This window comes from Pseudonaja textilis, chromosome 1, assembly GCF_049901715.1.
Source record: "Pseudonaja textilis isolate UNSWEBS1 chromosome 1, rPseTex1.2, whole genome shotgun sequence".
NCBI classification, from domain to species: Eukaryota; Metazoa; Chordata; class Lepidosauria; order Squamata; family Elapidae; genus Pseudonaja; species Pseudonaja textilis.
This window is the reverse complement of record NC_141990.1, coordinates 291,992,378-292,010,183: the sequence shown is the minus strand read 5'-3', so window position 1 is coordinate 292,010,183 and position 17,806 is coordinate 291,992,378. Positions and strand designations below refer to the sequence as shown.

Genomic DNA, 17,806 nt, shown 5'->3' with positions numbered 1-17,806 from the left:
TTTGCAACATGTGGACAAATGTGTACAAAAAAGCCCTCATCCATGGTATGTCTGTTAAATAGCTGCTTGCTCGACTAAAAGGAAACTTGGAAGAAGAGAATCATCATCTTCTCAGTCAAATCCAGCTATTAAGTCATCAGAATCAAATGTTGCTGGAGCAGAACATGGAGAATAAAGAACAATACCACGAGGAACAAAAGCAATATATGTAAGAGAAGCAATCCTTTTGCATACTGATCTTGGCCTATGAGATTAATAGTATGTCAGAGGGATGAGGGAGCAGGAAAACTTTTTAAAAGAGATCATTGAAGGCAGCCAAAAAGCAATTCATGAAATTTCTCTGCAACTACAGCATCTTTTGCTAAATACAGTTCATTGTGCACTTTTTAGTCTGATGTTTGGGTTTGAAAATAGGTGCAAGTCATTAGGCTTGTTAAATGATAAAAAATGGAAGGTTTACTCTAGTCACTATTGTTGTCAGTACCAATAATGTATGACATGTTGTCCTATATGAACCTTGGTATATAATATCTTCTTGGGTCAAGTCATATTACAGTATATTGTAATACTTGTCATTCTTTATCTCAGCAAACAATATACCAGCTTTTTGTGATTGGTTGCTAGGTAAGGTAGGTGTGGGAAAGGAGGGAAAGGGAAAGAAAGAAAGTGAGAGAGAGAGAGAGAGAGACAGAAACAGTCATATTTATAGACATATTTCTCAAGCAATGTTTAATTTAAACATTCATATATTTAAGTATGTTTAAATTAGATATTAAGTTAGATATGGCCTAAGAAGGATTTTTTTATGTTGCTATCAGGAATATTGACTTTTTTTCCTGGAAAAATATTATAGTTCAATTTTAGCATTTGTAATGTTTTCCTCAACAAATAACTGTAAATTTATAATTTTCTCTTCATTGTATGTTTTTTAAAAAGTGATAAATTAAATGCCTTAAGGAGACACAAAGAAAAATTGGAAGAGAAAATAATGGATCAATACAGATTTTATGATCCAACTCCAAAAAAGTAAGTTTTATATAGGAAAACATGTCTTATTAATTATCACATCCAAATTAATTCATAAGTTACAAACTATACCTCAGTCATTACACTTGACTTACTGAGTTGCCGTATGAATAAACCATGGTGCCCTTTCTGTAAGTGAAAACATGTGGAAGCCTTCACTTAGCTATAGGCTTGTGTTTCAGAAAAGATTATAGATAGTAGACAGTACATTAAATCAGTATTGCAAATTATACCTCAAATTAAGATGTTTTGATTTCCAAAACATGCCGAAATTTTGGATGTAGCATAATTGCATGTATAAGAATGGTTTTCAATTAGAATTAAATTCTACATTGGGTTTACTTTTTAAATACAAAGTTAATCTAGGCATCAAAGCATGCTCTCCTAATCTAGTTAGCCATATTCCTGAAGAAGGAATTAAATATATTTTCCAATAAAAGACATATAAAATCCTTGCAACCATTAACATACAGAATACTACCTCAGTACACATTTTGAAGAGATATATGGTTTTAGTGCAATTTAAAGGCAAATATTTCTAGTTCAGTGTTAAAATTAGAATCTTTGGTGCTTGGTTTTTTTCTTGCAGATGTTTCATTACCCAGGTTAGTTATATCATCACTGATGGTGGTTACCTAATTTGTGTAATGAAACATCTGCAAGAAAGCAACCAAGCTCAGAGAGCATCAACAATCCCTCATTAGTGCAAGTGAATAAGAATCTGTTTGCAGAGACATTACAGCTTTTCAATTTTTTTCTATTCTACAATAAAGCATTTTCCGCTATTATTAGGCTTTATAAGTTTGCCAACATACACATGCATAAACTCACACACAACCTGGTTGTTACATTTCCAACAATGCCAAATATTTATTTTAGCAATCAAGACTAGCATGATATACTAATAATAAAAGAATGGAAAGTTCAATGAAAGAAAAATATGACATTTACTTCAAATATTTCCTAGAATCAAGAGGTCACCCAATTCAATAGAATCCTGGAAAAATATGGCTAAAGGAAAAAAATACAATGTGTAATTAAACTTTGGAATTTGCTATCACAAAATGTGCTGCCTACCAATTTGACTGCATTCAAAAAAAGGTTGCACCATTTCATAGAAAATATAGAATTTAATGTCTGTTGCCTGGATGGTGATGGGCCATCTGCTAAAAAAACCAGTGGGCTTCCTTGTGCCATTGTTGACCACTATGAGAACAGGCTGCTGTGCTAGATGGGTCAGGGATACAATACAGCAGGACACTGCTTATATTTTTAGTGTCCTCAGAAAGAAGCAGTAAAATATTTGGTAATTTGTAAATAGATTGGTACATAAGGACTTCTAGTTTTGTACAAAAATATTTTAAATAGATCTTTTATATGGTGACCCCATTTTATGGCCATAATAAAAAAAAAAAGAACCTTTGTAAGCAACAGAATTCAGAAATATTCTATTTGTATCACTTGTTTTGAGTCATGATTAACTAATTAATCTTACTAACTTTCTTGCTGTAGAGTAGCAGTCCCCAGCCTTTCCGGCTCTGTGGACTGGCCACAGTGGTGGTGGAGGGAGAGGGGATGGTTTTGCAAGCAACCTGCTGCTTGTTGAAATGGAGCTTTGCATGCTTGCCTGACGCTTGCACGGCCCAGCGGTTGGCGACCCCTGTTGTAGAAAATGAGAAAATTCAGTGAAATAAGAGGAAGAAATATTGCTGTCCTATTGAACATTTCCAATAATAGGAAAAACCACTGGATAGGAGCTAAAGCCTTGGCTAAATTTATGAAGCCAAAGAAAGAGCCAACAAGAGAACGGATGAAATCTTCAGCAGATAGTTCTCCATCTCTGCTAGAAAGCATGGAGACAGCAGGTTCACAATCTCCATCACAGCTACCCAAGCAACAGAAGAGCCTGGAAACTACCTCCAAAGAGTTCAGCTTCGTGGAAGACAAAGAGCATAAGGCAGGACCCCTGGCCAAAGGTAGGCATTGCGTTTCATTGGAGAATGAATTAGCTTGAGTTTGTAATCCAGTTAACAATCACTTCTGTTTGGCACTGATATTCTTTAGGCCTAATCACAAAAGGCAATTAAGTGTCTAGGTGAAAGAGCTAGCTAGTCCACCTTATAAGATAAGGTGTATAGAGAGAGAACAATGGCATATTCTGTTTTCAGAAAGAGGGTCAGATCTTGTCTATTTTGTAGAAGAAATAGGAGGAGGTGGGCATTCCATGATGGAAGTGTAGACTTATGGATTGAAACTAATCAAGGAGAGAAGCAACCTAGAGCTAAGGAGAAATTTCCTGACAGAACAATTAAATCTGAAACAACTTGCCTCCAGAAGTTGTGAATGCTCCAATACTGGAAGTTTTTAAGAAAAAATTGGACAATTATTTGTCTGAAATGGTATAGGGCAGTGATGGCTAACCTTTTCGTCCTCATGTGCTGAAATAGCACGTGTGCGTATGTGCAGGATGCCTGCACCCATAATGCATTGTGCGCGCAACCCCTCCATGCATGCTGCACACCCCTGCACATGTACGCATGTCTCCTGCCCATGCCCCATGCATGCGCGGCAGATACCCGATGGCTGGCGGGAGGCACGCACCCATGTGCAGTGCACCTGATCTGGGGCGATGGCTTTCATGCTGGCAGAAATGGCTCTGTGTGTCACTTCCGGCACGCATGGCATAGGTTCACCATCACGGGTATAGGGTTTCCTGTCTGAGCAGTGGGTTGGACTAAAAGACCTCCAAGGTCCCTCCCAACTGTTATTCTGTTATTCTATTATTCTGTTAAGGTGTTCGCCTTTACCCTTCAACTATTTGTAAATATGGGCTAGAAATATGGACTAGGGCATAGTTGTTGACACCAATCTTATGCAAAATAAAAAGATTCCATTGGCATGGCGTTCCTTGTCAGTTTCAGGCCCAAGCTTGCCACTCCAGAATTAATTCTGAAAATTAAGAAGGTATTTCTTCCACAAGGACAAATATGTTTGTTTTTTGTTTTTTGTTTTTTTGCAATGCAGGCTTATTTTTTTAATACATAAGTACAAAGTGCATCATACTTCTCAGCAAATAAACAAGGCTTTTTTTATTGTGAGACTCTTATCATTAGAACTCTCAGTATCCTGAAGATTTATTTTCATTATGGCATCATAGATTTACCAAGTTGTTTTTGTTGCCATTTTGTTTATCCGTGTATTATTTTTGTGTTCTTTTAAGAGTGTATTACTGTTTATTCTATCAGTCATGTGGAGCACTTATAACTGAACTATTGCACTATTGTTATATGCCATAATGCAGGGGTCCCCAACCACCGGGCCATGGACCGGTACCGGTCCGTGGAACATTTTCTACTGGGCTGCTGGTTTGCTGGGCGCCGCCATCTTGTTTTGATGAGAAAGTGTTTCCGGTGAGCTTTTCCGGTTGGAAAGCGGTGTTTGGGTCCTGAAGGAATCCTTGCGCCTTAGTTTCACCAAAGGGGGGGGCGGCTTCGAACAAAACTAAGGTGCGAGGATTCTTTCAGCACCCAAGGCAAGGCGAGCCGAGTGACCGTCCCAAAGCCCATCGACAAAGGTACAAAGGAGGAATTGAAGGTGGCGAGGAGAAGTGGGGGACGGCTGCCTGGCCAGTCGCTCGGCTCGCCTTGCCATGCGTGCTGATGCCGGTACCGGGCCGCGGATCATTTTGTGATGCTGGTACCGGGCCGTGGCACAAAAAAGGTTGGGGGCCACTGCCATAATGCACATGCTAATTCTACGTGTTTATCAAGTATTAGTTGCTTTACACTACCTACATAGTATAGGTGCATTCTGTTAATAAGTTCAGTTTCTAATTGCATTGATGAGTGTTTTTTGCATTATGGGACTTTTCCACAAAGCAGAAACATTCCCCAGAGTTTTTTTTTGTAACCTGACTAATTTTTCTGTATTGAAAAGTGTAGTCTGTTTTGGTGACAGCAGAGGGAGCAAAGACAGAAGAATCAGCAACCCAGATCCAAATATGAAAACATGAAGGATCCTTAATATTATATGATCTTTGCTTATATGTTTTATTGCATAATATGTCTCGATAAAGAATTGAGTAGACTTTGTTGATAATAATTGATGGGTAATAATTGCTTCAATTAAAAACATTTCTGGAATAGATTATCCCTAATTCTTACATTGACTTAAGCACCACAAAACCAAGTAATTATGTTGATTATCCTTGATCTGCAATGATACTGTACAGTGAGTCCTTGACTTATGACCACAATTTGGACCAGAATTTTGGTCATTGAGTGAAGCAGCCATTAAGTGAGATGTCCGTGTGACTGCTTCATTCAGCAAACTACAATCCTGATTCTCCCAGTTGCAATTATTAAATGACTACCTGGGTCATTAAGCAGACCGAGTGAAACAACCGCCTGTAAAATGAGGGCAGGCAGCTCCCCTCCATGCTCAGGGGGGGAACTCCTGTGCTAAACTTGGGAAACAAAGCTGAGATCTTTATGGTGCAAGCTTTGTTTCTCCATCCCAGTTCAGGAGTTCTACACCCTTTTTTGTAAAAGCAGAAAAGAACTCTGGCACTGGGCTGGAAAAAGGAAACAGGAATCTTCAGATCTTCACTTACCTAGCCAGGGGTGGGATTCAAAATTTTTAACAACCAGTTCTGTGGGCATGGCTTAGTTGGTGGGCGTGGCTTGGTGGTTATGTGACTGGGTGGGCGTGGCTTGGTGGTCATGTTATTGGCTGGGCGTGGCCAACTCAACATCACTCACATCGAGGCACGAATCTCCTTGCCTGGCCTCTCATGACTGTGGGGATGCTGCAACAGTTGTAAGTGTGAAAAATGATCATAAGGCACTTTTTTCAGTGCCATTGTAACTTTGAATGGTCACTCCACACAAGCAAAGTACCAGCAAAGGAGGGGGAAAAAACTCCAAAGAAGTTCCTGAGACAGGAAGTCCAGTCCTGCCAAAAATGTAATAAGGGTTAACGGAGAGGCAGTTTCTTTAAGCAACACCAGAATGTTCCTTCCTGCCTTCCTTACAGGATTAGGCCAGTAATTTCTTCTAACAACCAGTTTCTCCAAACTGCTTAGAATGTTAACAACTGGTTCTAATGAATAAGTGTGAACTGGTAGAATCCCACCCCTGTACCTAGCCCAGCGCAGAAGTCCCACTCACCCCTCAAACATGGAAGGGAACTTCTGTGGCAAGCTGAGGAAACGAAACTTGGATCCCAAAGATCCAAGCTTCATTTCTCCAGTCCAGAAAAGATTTCCACCATCTGTGCTGTCCCTTCTTTGTGAGGTGCTTCAGGACTTGGTATTCTCTCCCTTCTTATTTATCTTCTACGTGAAGGTCTTCTGATGGTTTGGAGTGAGGTATCCTCAGGTATCCTGCTGGAGATATTTTATATCTCCACCCCAGGTCACCTGAGTGACGCCATGGAGACTAGGAAGGCCTGGATGAGCAAAATAGGTTTCAACTCAACCCAAGCAAGACCGAGTGTTGCTTTTGAATCTCTGGTTTCGGACACTTTTCATGGGTTCTAGATGGGGTGGCAATACCCCCAGACAAACCCAGTGTGCAAACTGGGCCTCATCCTGGATTTATGGCTCTTGCTCAAGGGGAGGGTAGCAGCTACGAATAGGGGGGCCTCTGCACAGCTTCACGTTATCTGCCAGTTGCACCTGTTTCTGGACTGGGCAAGGGACTGTTCATGATCGCTCATGCCCTTCTAACCTCTACGTTGGATTACTGCAAATGGTTTTATGTGGGGTTGCCCTTAAAGGATATTCAGAAGCTTCAACTGGTGCAAAATGCAGCAGCATGGGCAGTTCCTGGTGCCAGTTCCTCGCAGGAAGGGCATCCCCAGGTACCATAAGCTAGGTAGTGTTGATTGGCAAGACACAGAAGGAGAGCCTTTTCTGGCATGGCAGCCGCCCTTTGGAACATCATTCTCTCACATCTGAGTTTAGGTTGGTCCTGACCTTATTGGCCTTTTGTAAAGCCTTGAAAATTTAACTTTGTGTTTGAGTCTGGGGTCCTGACCATGGGTTTGAGCTGGGCTCCTGGTTGTATGGATGATGCCTGTTGCTGTGTGGTTTTATTTTTATTTTACATTATGTATTTCGTCGTTTTATTTTACTGTAAGCTGCCTTGATTTTAATAAACTCAAATAAATAAATATGTTTATCTTATAAAAGAAATTATAACGTATGTTTAATCATAAATACTAGAGCAGCCTTTTCTAACAGTATTGTAGCCTGGAGGAATTCCTGAAATACTTTCCAGGCCTCAGGTATCCTCTGCATAAAAATTAACATATCATACAATTAACTAGCAATGCCTAATGTGTTAACATTCAGAAAATGATGTTGGGTGTTTTTTTCCCAGCCACAATCTATTGTAGAACTGCACTTGAGAAAGACTATTTGTTCTAAAGGCTGCTGCCGTAGATAGTTATCTGTCTGATGTAAACCTTATCTGGTTAACAATTGCTGTAGAAATGCTTAGTCCTTGTTCATGTTAACAGTTTTCTTGGATGTTTGAACTTACTTTTTAGTTATTTTTGTTACTTTTTTTCCCTCTCTTTTCTGGGGTCTCTGGGTGATAACACTTAGCAGCTCAACGTAAAAAGATTGCCTTTTTGAGAACCACAAGCAAGCCCAAGGAAAGGTCTCCCAAGTCTCCATCGAATAACTCATCCCTCTCTAATCGTCTCCGGTTCTGGTCGTCTTCTGACATCCCATCCTCTCCTAACGAATCATTTTCTTTCTCAGAAACAAAAGATTTCTAACTTCTTCTCTTATCATTTATCCCTAATGCATTTCCAGTGTTTTATTTTTGAACAAATGAAATCTATAGCCATTCTGTACACAAGTCATAGATGCACAGCGTATAACTGAGACAGAATAAATCCAAGATCAAACCAAGTCAACACGGACAACATTTTCCCATCAGTAAAATGAAGGACCTTGTTGCACAATGTGGAATATTTCTTCAGTGCCGTACACTTTAACGAGGCATGTGCCTGTAGTTTTGCAAGTACTTTTGGTGATGGTGCACATACTGAGTAAGTGAACCTGTTGTGTACTACACTAATGCTTTGCAGATTTGCCAATGTGCCTCATATCCTGTCCAGATGTTAAAATAGATTTTTGTTGCTCTGTCACTGGCAATGCATCCTTCTAATAATATTCTGTTCTTTATTAAAAAATAACTCCTAACAAATTTTGCAATTTCTCCTATATCCACTGTGCTGCTTGTCTGTTGTCTTAATGTAATTGCGGTGTAAACATGAAAATACAGAGACCTCTGCCATTGATGAAAATAGCTTGATGATAATCTATGTCTTGCTTTCTCTTTAAATGCTAGGCCAACAGTAACTTCAAAATAGGCATTAAAGTTGATTTTTGTTCTGATTGGCAAGCACCATTGCAATTTGATAGTAAAGAGCTACAGTTGCAGCTGTGCTTAGCCAGTTAACATTAAATGCCATAACAGTGCATCAGAATGAACACTATAAAGATGCTTATCTACTTGAAACTACATGTAATCGATTTGTCTTCTGCTTCAGCCATGGTTTGCTTTATTAAATTTAGCATGCTACTTCAGTATGGTTTGTGGAATGGTTTGTGCCTTTTCTTTGTTGTTTTAGTTGGCTTAAAAACTTTATGCTCTTAGACCAGTTTTGCTGTGAGTGATTTTAGAAGCTTCTACAATGCAGGAGAAATTATATATAAAATTTTAGATAAATGGTTCAGTCTCCTTATAATTTTTTCAGACTTAAAAAAAATGTAAATAACCCACGTTTTATTATTTTACTTCTTGGATTGTCTGTGCCACTTTGAATTTCATATAAATCATTCTAGAAGAGGATTTCTCAACCTTGGCCACTTGAAGATGTGTTAAGATTCTCCATGATAGCCAGAGAATTCTGGGAGTTGAAGTCCACACCTCTTCAAGTGGCTAAGATTGAAAAACATTGCTCTTGAAACAACTGGAATGTGAATGCCTTCTAATTCATTATTTAAAAATTCAATCAACTAGGACAATTTTTCCAGAAAAGAAGGCATTCTGTTCTGTGTCATATTATTGAATGAATCTTGCTTCATTATTATAGCTAGTGTATTTAGTAGAGTGGAATGGATTGCAGTATTAAAACATATTAGTAATAGTAATCCCTAAAGGATATGATGTGTTGCAGATGAACAAAGATTCAGAACCCAAATCCTACTCAGCTTTCTTTTTTTTTAAAGTCCACTTAATTTGATATAATTTACTCCAAAACACTTGTGCTTAGGTTTTCATACTTAGAATAACTTGTTATTCCTCCCCTCCCCCAAATCACATGATACATGTATAGCTGTATATAAAGTGCTATTCGTTTCTCTGTCACTCATTCTTGCTGATCTGAAATTAGGTTAGAAAACTGATAGATAATATCTGATCATAAATGAAACGATGGTAAAATCAGAAGAATTCGATGGAACCGTTTTTCCCTGAGTATGAATTTCTAAGGTGATGAGTTTCTATGTCTCTTGTCTCTTGCTTCTTTGAATGTTTCAGTGTTTTCCCATATGACATTAGGGGATTCAAATCTGAAGAGAGTTTCACACTGTGGAGGCGGCAATGACTACACTGAAAATGCAAGAGATCCTGCTATTAAACAGTGCAATGTGGACTCAGATTCCAGGACTTTCTCTACTCCAATCTCTAGACAACTGAACAGACCAAAAGGTAGTGCTTATCTTCATGGGGATTTCTTTTCAGTAAGATATTATTAGTTCCTGAGAAATGAAGTTCAGAAGAAATAAAATTTTATGTATTGTATTTAAAACATTTACATAGCCACCCAACTAAAAACCAACCTCAGGGTGATTTGAAGCCAATAAAACAGTATAAAACTAAAATCAGAAAAACCTGACGCCACTATCACACTACTCTGATGCACCCGCATTCGCATACCACCTTGCCCTATCCCTATACTTGGCAGAAGGGCCAATTTTTTTACTGCTATCTGGAAGGATAAAAGGGTGGGGATCTGTTGGATATCAAGAGGGAGAGTGTCCAATAAGGCAGGGGCTACAATGGAAGAGGCATGCTTCCAAAGATCCATAGATGGTAATGTTTAAGGGAAGGGATCTACCTACTTTATCTTTGATGAGAGAGACAGACATCCTTGAAGGTAGGCGAGCCTGCAGATAATGACTGACATTATATGAGCCAACTAAATATATCACATGCCAAAAAGCAAACAGCACTTTAAAAAATGTTACATTTTTCAGGCCATAATTCAGATGGTGACCTGTGTGCTAATTCCTCTGCCACAGAACTTTCCAACAAGCAGCACAGTAAGTTAAGCTCTTTGCCTTTGATTCTGATCCTGGGCTTAGATGGGAATAATAGTCAAATATTCACAGAAGAAAATGGCTACAATAGGGTGAATGAAGTCGAAAAGTTATATTTTAAAGAGAAGTTTTATTCCAATTCTTGGGCTTCAAAATAACATAACGTGAGAAGAATTACAGATTTCTTGGGTGCTACTGAAGATGTTTCTTGGAAGATAAGCAGTTGTTTTATCCTGAGATACCTTACTCCCTCTCTCCTTTGCTACGAATACAGACAGGTAGCAGTTTTCAGATAGAAATTTTATTGCCCCAACCTAAAAACGCTTGCTTGCAAAGCATTTGCTCTACTATTGACCCATGTTCTCCACTAAGTTGGTTTTAGAGAGCGATTATTCCAATGGAGAAAGACGGTCTTCTTTCTTTCTAGCCTAATGCAGCTTAGAAGCTGAGAATCCTCTTTTTCTCTGATTTTTGTTCTTTCTTCTTCTTTTCTTTTTTTTTTTAAATTTCCTGCAGTGTCTGAGTCAGATAGCTTAGAGAACAGTGAAAATGCATCCACTAACAGCTCCCCTTTAAACCTGAAAGGTATGATATTTTCACAACAATATTCATGTACTACTACAGTTCCTTAATTATTAGGCAGAAGTGTTCATAAATTAAATCTGAATCTTTTGGTTAGGGCTCACTTTTCCACCCCCAGCTCCCAATTCTGTAGAATGCAGATTAGGTGGAATGCAATTATTAAATCAGTATTTTTATATATGACTTAGTATCCCCTAGTCCTTTGATGAGGATGTGTCGAATATTTTAATAGAATAAAAGAGGATGATTTTATATCTTTGAATTTCTTGATACAGGATCTTATGACTATATTCGTGACAGATCAGAAAGCTTTAGCAGTGAAGATACGGTGCTAATGAAAAATATGCCTGGCACATGTAGAGATGGTCTGTTTTGTTCCACCCCTTCTGCAGTTGTGGGTTCAAACCCTAAACAGAGTTCCTCATTTAATAAGAATGGTGCATTGTTACATGATACATCTCAGAAAGGCATTCATATACAGAAGCAATCTGTTAAGCACCGATCTGCCTTTCCAGGTAATGAGATGGTAACCTTAGAAGAATTCCTGGAAGAAAGCAACAGATTATCTCCAATGAAAGTAAGTAAATTATGCAGAAAACACATCTGTATGGGGATAGAAGATCATCAAAGGGAAATGCTACATTGCACACTACGGTACCCTGGTTGATAGTGGAACATGCAGGTTTATCCAGCAGTCAGTCCTGGTTATCCCATAGACTGACTGACTGTTGATAAAAATTCATGAAAATTATTATTATTTAATGATATATTATGCTTATTTTTGTATTTAGTTCATTGCAAATAACAAACACTAAACTTGCATGCAGGCAAAGTGATGGCCTTTATTATATTTATGTACAAAAAGCACTCCAGTGTTTGCCTTTCAATCTAGAGATGCATCCTAAGATGAGATATTGGCTGTCCAGTCATGCCCTCCTTCATTGGGATCTACTGAAGATCACTACAGCTCTAAAATATCCATTTGGCCTGGATAATATGCCAGATTGTTCTTCAATTGTGATTACACAAGCGCTTTGTGTAAAACATTTTGTATTGTCCTCTTTTTTGCTTAAAAATTATACTACTCAGGACCATCAAAATGTTTTCGGATTGTGTCTGTGGGTCTGCTTGCGAGTAAACAGCTATGGATACTTAATACATAAGTGCAACTACTGTAGTTGTAAACAACTTAGTTTGGTCTGACCTTGCTTTAAAACTGGTTTGTATTTCATGTTATAGATAAGTTATTATGAAGAGTATTTTTGTGATAAATAAATAATAAATACTCATTAAATTACTGACTAAGTTACTGCCCAGAGCTTCTCTGTGAGGGAGATGGGTATTTAAGAAGTTTAATATATAAATAAATAAAATTTTATTTTAATCATCTTTTTAGGATGTATCCAGTAAAGATGACTTGCTGAGTGACTATTTCAGAAAGGCCAGTGAGCTTCCATGCCCTGGAGGTCAATTTCTACAGTCACACAGGAAGGAGCCAAGCAAAACACCTACCAGTTATGTCACTCCAACTATAAAGTCGCCTGGCATTACTGAAGATGGAAGACCAGCTAAACTAGGCCACTACCTGAAACCAAATCCTGGACCATCAGAACCAGAACCTGTGGCAAACTCCAACAAGCTTACCCATGGACCTCAAAATCAAGCCAGTCGAGCATCAAAGCCATTGGCATCCTCTCAACAGATTAACAACATGGGCAGGCAGAGCGCTTCACTGAACCGGGCCTATAGCTTGGCTTCAGCAGATCTACTGAGAGCCGCTAGCGCCGATGTGTACAGACGATATGACAGTCTTCCAAAGCCTGTGGCTGCAGATAGCCAGATAGCCAAGGACTCAGACAACCAGACTTCCCAGCTGCCTTTAGCTTCTATTTCTCAGAGCTTTCTGAGAGAAAGATCACAACCTACAAAGATAATGGGTTCTTTGCAAAGTGTGGATTCTCGCTGTCGACAACTTGATATCAGGCGCCTTTCTCTTGCTCCTCCGAAAGATGAGAGGTTACTCTTGTTCCCTCCATTTTCTTATTCTTCCGCCACTTCTAAGGGTGATCTTTCCTCTCCGCCACAGGAATGGGCAAAAGTAGATTTAGAGGAACACTGTTCTCCACAATATGGATCTAAAACCAAATCAAAGTCATTGTTGCAAAGTGGGGAGGTCTCCACTGGGACTCCTGTCAGAATTGTTCCTAACAATTCAGAAGGGAACAATCTTCAGGGAGCTGGTTCAACTAACATCCACATTGCCAAATGCCCAAATCCATCACCAGAAAATAAAATTTTGGCAGAGGGCACTGAGGAAACAAACAAAGGGCTTGGTTCCAAGAACTCTCTTTCATCAACTGATCCCCCTGATCAGCAAACGGTTTGGTATGAATATGGCTGTGTGTGACACTGCCAAGGATTGTATAAGATATGTTTTACTACTGAAAATTGAGTGACGTTGGATGACACTGGTAGATTTGCTAAACACTGTTGTCTTAATTATCTTCTGGATGCTTTACACCTCAGTAGAAACATGTATACTTGAGGTTCAAAACTAACAATTCTGATGTCTAGAAGACCATTTGAATGATTCAACCATCTCCACTCCTTTCTCTTCTTCAATTCCAGGATCGTATTCCCATAGTCTGGGGTGCTTACCATTTGGTCCTCTTGTGCCTTTTGCAGGCCTTTTTCTTTTACTATTGGGGAAATTGTATCTGTGTGCTTGTCTACTGAACTCAAATCTTATTCACTTTACGCATAATTGCCTATTCCTTTTAAATACCATCTTTTTACGATTCTAAAATATTCTTTTGGGTGTTAAAAGCAGCATGATGCAAATGTGTTGTCTTTGCACTGGTTACCTTGTTACCAATTATAGACTTTTTAAAAATATTCTGGCTACTTTGCTGCACTTAACACTAACGTGCAGTACAGATGCTGCCACTTTGTATGTCTGTAATATTTTTATTGAAAACACTGGAAGTAATGCACCCTTATTGAGGGGCATGGTCTCCTTTAAATATCAACTTTCCTTGCACTGGTCTGATCCATTTACCATTCTATGCATTCAATCACTTAATGGCCCCATTGGTTGCCTAGAGAACCTGTGCAACCTGTCTGCCCTCCTAATGTATACAGTTTTTTTGTCTAAATGATATGTAGGAGATCTTTTAAAATGATGTCAATAGATATTGGAATGTTGAAGTTTACAAGCTATCTCAATAAACAATTGCAAGTTCAGTCTTGGTTTTAATTTGGTTAGCGTGATCTGTATAGAAACCAGATTCCATTTATATACATATTTTTATGAAATCATATTTATATCCAGATGAAATATTTTATTGTATGAGTTTCATTGACTCCTTGTGTATATCTCCTGTTTTATTGTTTTCTTATAAAGAGATCCTTTCTAACAGATTGACATAATCATAAAACTTCTTTGGATGTCATAGAAAAAAACTGAATCTGTAACATCTCACACACAACCAATGATTAGAGTGTGTCATAGTTTATAGCAGTCACATTGTGAGAAGAGCAAATTTGTAATAAAGACTTTTTAAAATACAAATATCTGTCAAAACTGTCACTTTTTCCCAGAAAAAAAATGTTAAAGTGTTATTAAGCATTGCTCCAGGTGGTCACAATGCACATCCTTTTTAACAGAGCTTTAATATGCATGAGTGTGTAGGCTGGTACCACCTTCTTGTAACTTCAGAGTATGATTCCCCATCTTTTAATATTTATAGAAGTGCTTGAGTTTACTTCCATAGTACAACAAAGCCTACTACATGCATTTCATAAATGTGTAATATTGTATACATTTTCCCAACGTAGACAAGAACCATGTTTGCTTGGTTAATTCTGCAATCAGTTACAGTTCTAGCACATCTGGAAACAGCCATGTTGGGAAAGACAAATTCTACATAGCTGTTAGTAACAAAGTTATGTAAAAATTTCTTGACAGATTCTTAATACAGACTTGCTGTAAGAATTTTCTTTGAGGTGATGGATAGTCATGGCAAAAACCTGAGTTATATTTAATGGAATTACTTCTTGATTTTGCATGAATGCAATAGTGTATTTCAGTGGAGATTATTTATCCAGTTTATATGGCAATGGTTGTGTGACTGCATGATAAATCTTAATACAAGCTTTAATAGATTTGGCCCCATTGCTTCCCATGAGCACATCTCTAAATCCTTCACTTAAAACATTACTACACTCTTTACAACACTATTGGGAAGATATATGGCAATAATGCTGCCACAAACCACTTCCCTGGAGACATTCCTCAATGTTTTGGTTTACTCTGAAGGATGCAAGCAGCAATTTTCATCAGTAGCTTGCCCATAAGGGAAAAATGTAGTTAGCATCAGGAATTCAAATATTTATTATATATACATCAAGATTAAAGATATACAAGAAAGTTGAAAAGGAAGAAAGAAAAAGACCTGAACAATGAATGTATGAAAAAGTTTGTTTCTAATACAGAAGAGGATGAAAAAAGCCAATGCATTCCTAGATTGCATCAGTCAAAAACTGTTGCCAAGTTCAAGAGAAGTAACTGTTAATTTACTGCATTGTTACATACCTTTAATGGTTATGTGCACCCAGCAATGGACACCAAATTTTAGGAAGGACATTATTAGAATGTGACTAGAGGGGGCAACCATGATAATAAGGGACCTGGAAGAATAAATATACCAAGAACAATTAGAGGCAATTGGTTTGCTCAGCTTGGAAAAGAAGATGGGGAAATGTACTTGATGAAACCCCAACTGAGATCAGGCATAATAACACTGTCATACAAATGTGCCAGTACCTCTTTCTCTCATCCCAGAGCACAGGACACAGAATAATAATCTTATCTTAGAGAAAGGGATATTGTAGAAAAAGCTCTTTGACAGTAAAACTAAGGGATGTGATACTGCACAGATATTCACTGGAGTTGCTTGTGCTTTGTAAGCTGATTGAGGACTTACACTCAGTCCTAAATGTTGACTTTCTATGTTATGATTCTCCAAGACAGTGGTCACCAACCTGTGGGCTGTGGCCCACCTGTGGTCCATGAGAAAAATTTGGTGGTCCGCAGAAAAATGTCACCTCCCCCAGAGCACCCCCCAAAGCAATACAGGCTGTGCAGGAACAAGGCTGCTCCGCTCACATGGCCCATGGGAACACAAGGCTTATGTTGCTTGCATTGCGAACAACAAGGTAGTGAGGGGAGGGGGGAAAGGGCAGAGAGGGGGAACTTGCTTGGCCACTGGGCTGCTTCTTGCTGCTGCTTCTGCTTTTGTCTGCACACAAGGAAAGCAATAAAAGTCTTTCTCTCCCCGAAACTCCGCCAGGAGAGAAAGAAAGACTTCTGCTGCTTTCCTTGCATGAAGACAAAAGTCTCTCCCTCTCTCTCCCCCTGAAAATGGAGTTGTAAATGGTATCCTGCGATCCCAAATAAAAAATGATTGATTGGTAGGAAAACGGTTGGGAATTTTCCTGCAGACTCCCCCTCCCCTGATAAAGGAGCTGAAAAACAGGTTAGGAATGTGGCTGCCTTGGAGGTGTTGGGTGTGTGTGAGGGACCTTTGTGTGTGAGAGAGAGGGGGGGGAGGGTATTCTGGGATTGGTAGGAAAACGGGGTGGGGAATTTTCCTGCAGACTTTTTGAGTGATTTTCCCAGGGTCTCTCTCCCTCTCTCCTTCTCCCTCTCCCTCTCCCTGAGAACTAGTGGTCCACGAGATTTAAAATTATGAGTTTGGTGGTCCCTGAGATCCAAAAGGTTGGTGAACCCTGATCTAGTTCAATCCCCTGCCCAGACAGGAAACCCTATACCATTTCAGACAGTCTATGTTTCATTAGTATTTTCAGCAAAAATAAAAAATACAATACTGTAGTTTTATTCTGACATTTTCAAAGTTAAAAGAGGGAATTCCAAACTGGGTATGTAAGTTGAGACAGTTCTATTCATATTATGTTTCTCCTCATGACTTTCAGTATCTTTTCAAAGTATGGATTATTATTTTTCCTGTCACCTGACAATTTTGAATCTTATATTAAATCCTTATCAATTGTTGCAGCATTAAGCAAGCGTACTTTTAAATTCAACTCTAAATAGTGAAATCCCTCAAAAATAAAGTACATAAAATACATACAGTACCCTAACATAGTCATACATACATACAAGCCTGTAATGTTAGGATAATAAAAAAAATGAAATTAAATCCACAACAAGTTATGTTGTTTTATTTATATATGTTATGTGTCTCAGTACAGTGGATGTAAATGTGCATTCCTTGCTCAGTCAGTACAATCTGCAGAATGGGGCCAGAAGACTTTTCAACAGGTACCTAGGCAACATTTTGGAGGCATTTCCTTAAAATCAAGGATTCAGAAAGTACCGATTGTGGGGAAAATAGGAGGAGGAAGTTGGGTTGAATATATTCACTCCCTTGAGTTATTTGTAAAAATAATAAAGGTGGAATTCAACAAGCAAATACATAATTAAGAGGGCAATCCGTAAGTATTTAGTATTTATTTGATTTGTCAATCGCTTACAAGATACAGGTATAAGAATAAACATAGTTTTGAATACATGAGATAGATACTTATAAGAAAAATAAAAAGAAACAATAGGACAGGGACGGTAGGCACGATTGGTGTACTTATGCACGCCCCCTACAGGCCTCTTAAAGGGGGTGAGGTCAATAGTAGTCAGTCTAAGGTTAAAGTTTTTGGGGTTTGGGGAAGAAACCAGAGTCAGGTAGAGTATTCCAAACAGATCTGTGCTGTAGAGAAGGCCAGGGTGGGAAGAATACACTGCTTAGGATTCTGTGAGAGTGGGGTCTTTGTGGAGTTCCA

General features: G+C 38.6%; 1 protein-coding gene across 4 annotated transcripts in view; it reads left to right on the top strand.

Annotated features, from left to right (window-relative positions):
- Positions 1-14,519, top strand: part of CCDC88C (coiled-coil and HOOK domain protein 88C) — an 86,753-nt gene extending 72,234 nt beyond the window's left edge. The window contains exons 23-30 of one of the 4 annotated variants that reach the window (XM_026713109.2): positions 63-208; positions 937-1,026; positions 2,764-3,002; positions 9,606-9,755; positions 10,304-10,369; positions 10,883-10,951; positions 11,224-11,525; positions 12,345-14,519. In XM_026713109.2, coding sequence (XP_026568894.1) covers positions 63-208; positions 937-1,026; positions 2,764-3,002; positions 9,606-9,755; positions 10,304-10,369; positions 10,883-10,951; positions 11,224-11,525; positions 12,345-13,355 — 2,073 coding nt within the window. In that variant the 3' untranslated portion in view covers positions 13,356-14,519. Of the gene's footprint in view, positions 1-62; positions 209-936; positions 1,027-2,763; positions 3,003-9,584; positions 9,756-10,303; positions 10,370-10,882; positions 10,952-11,223; positions 11,526-12,344 lie in introns of all 4 variants that reach the window. The other 3 variants (XM_087922096.1, XM_026713117.2, XM_087922097.1) reach the window with 3 other exon arrangements.
- Positions 14,520-17,806: the final 3,287 nt, after the last annotated feature.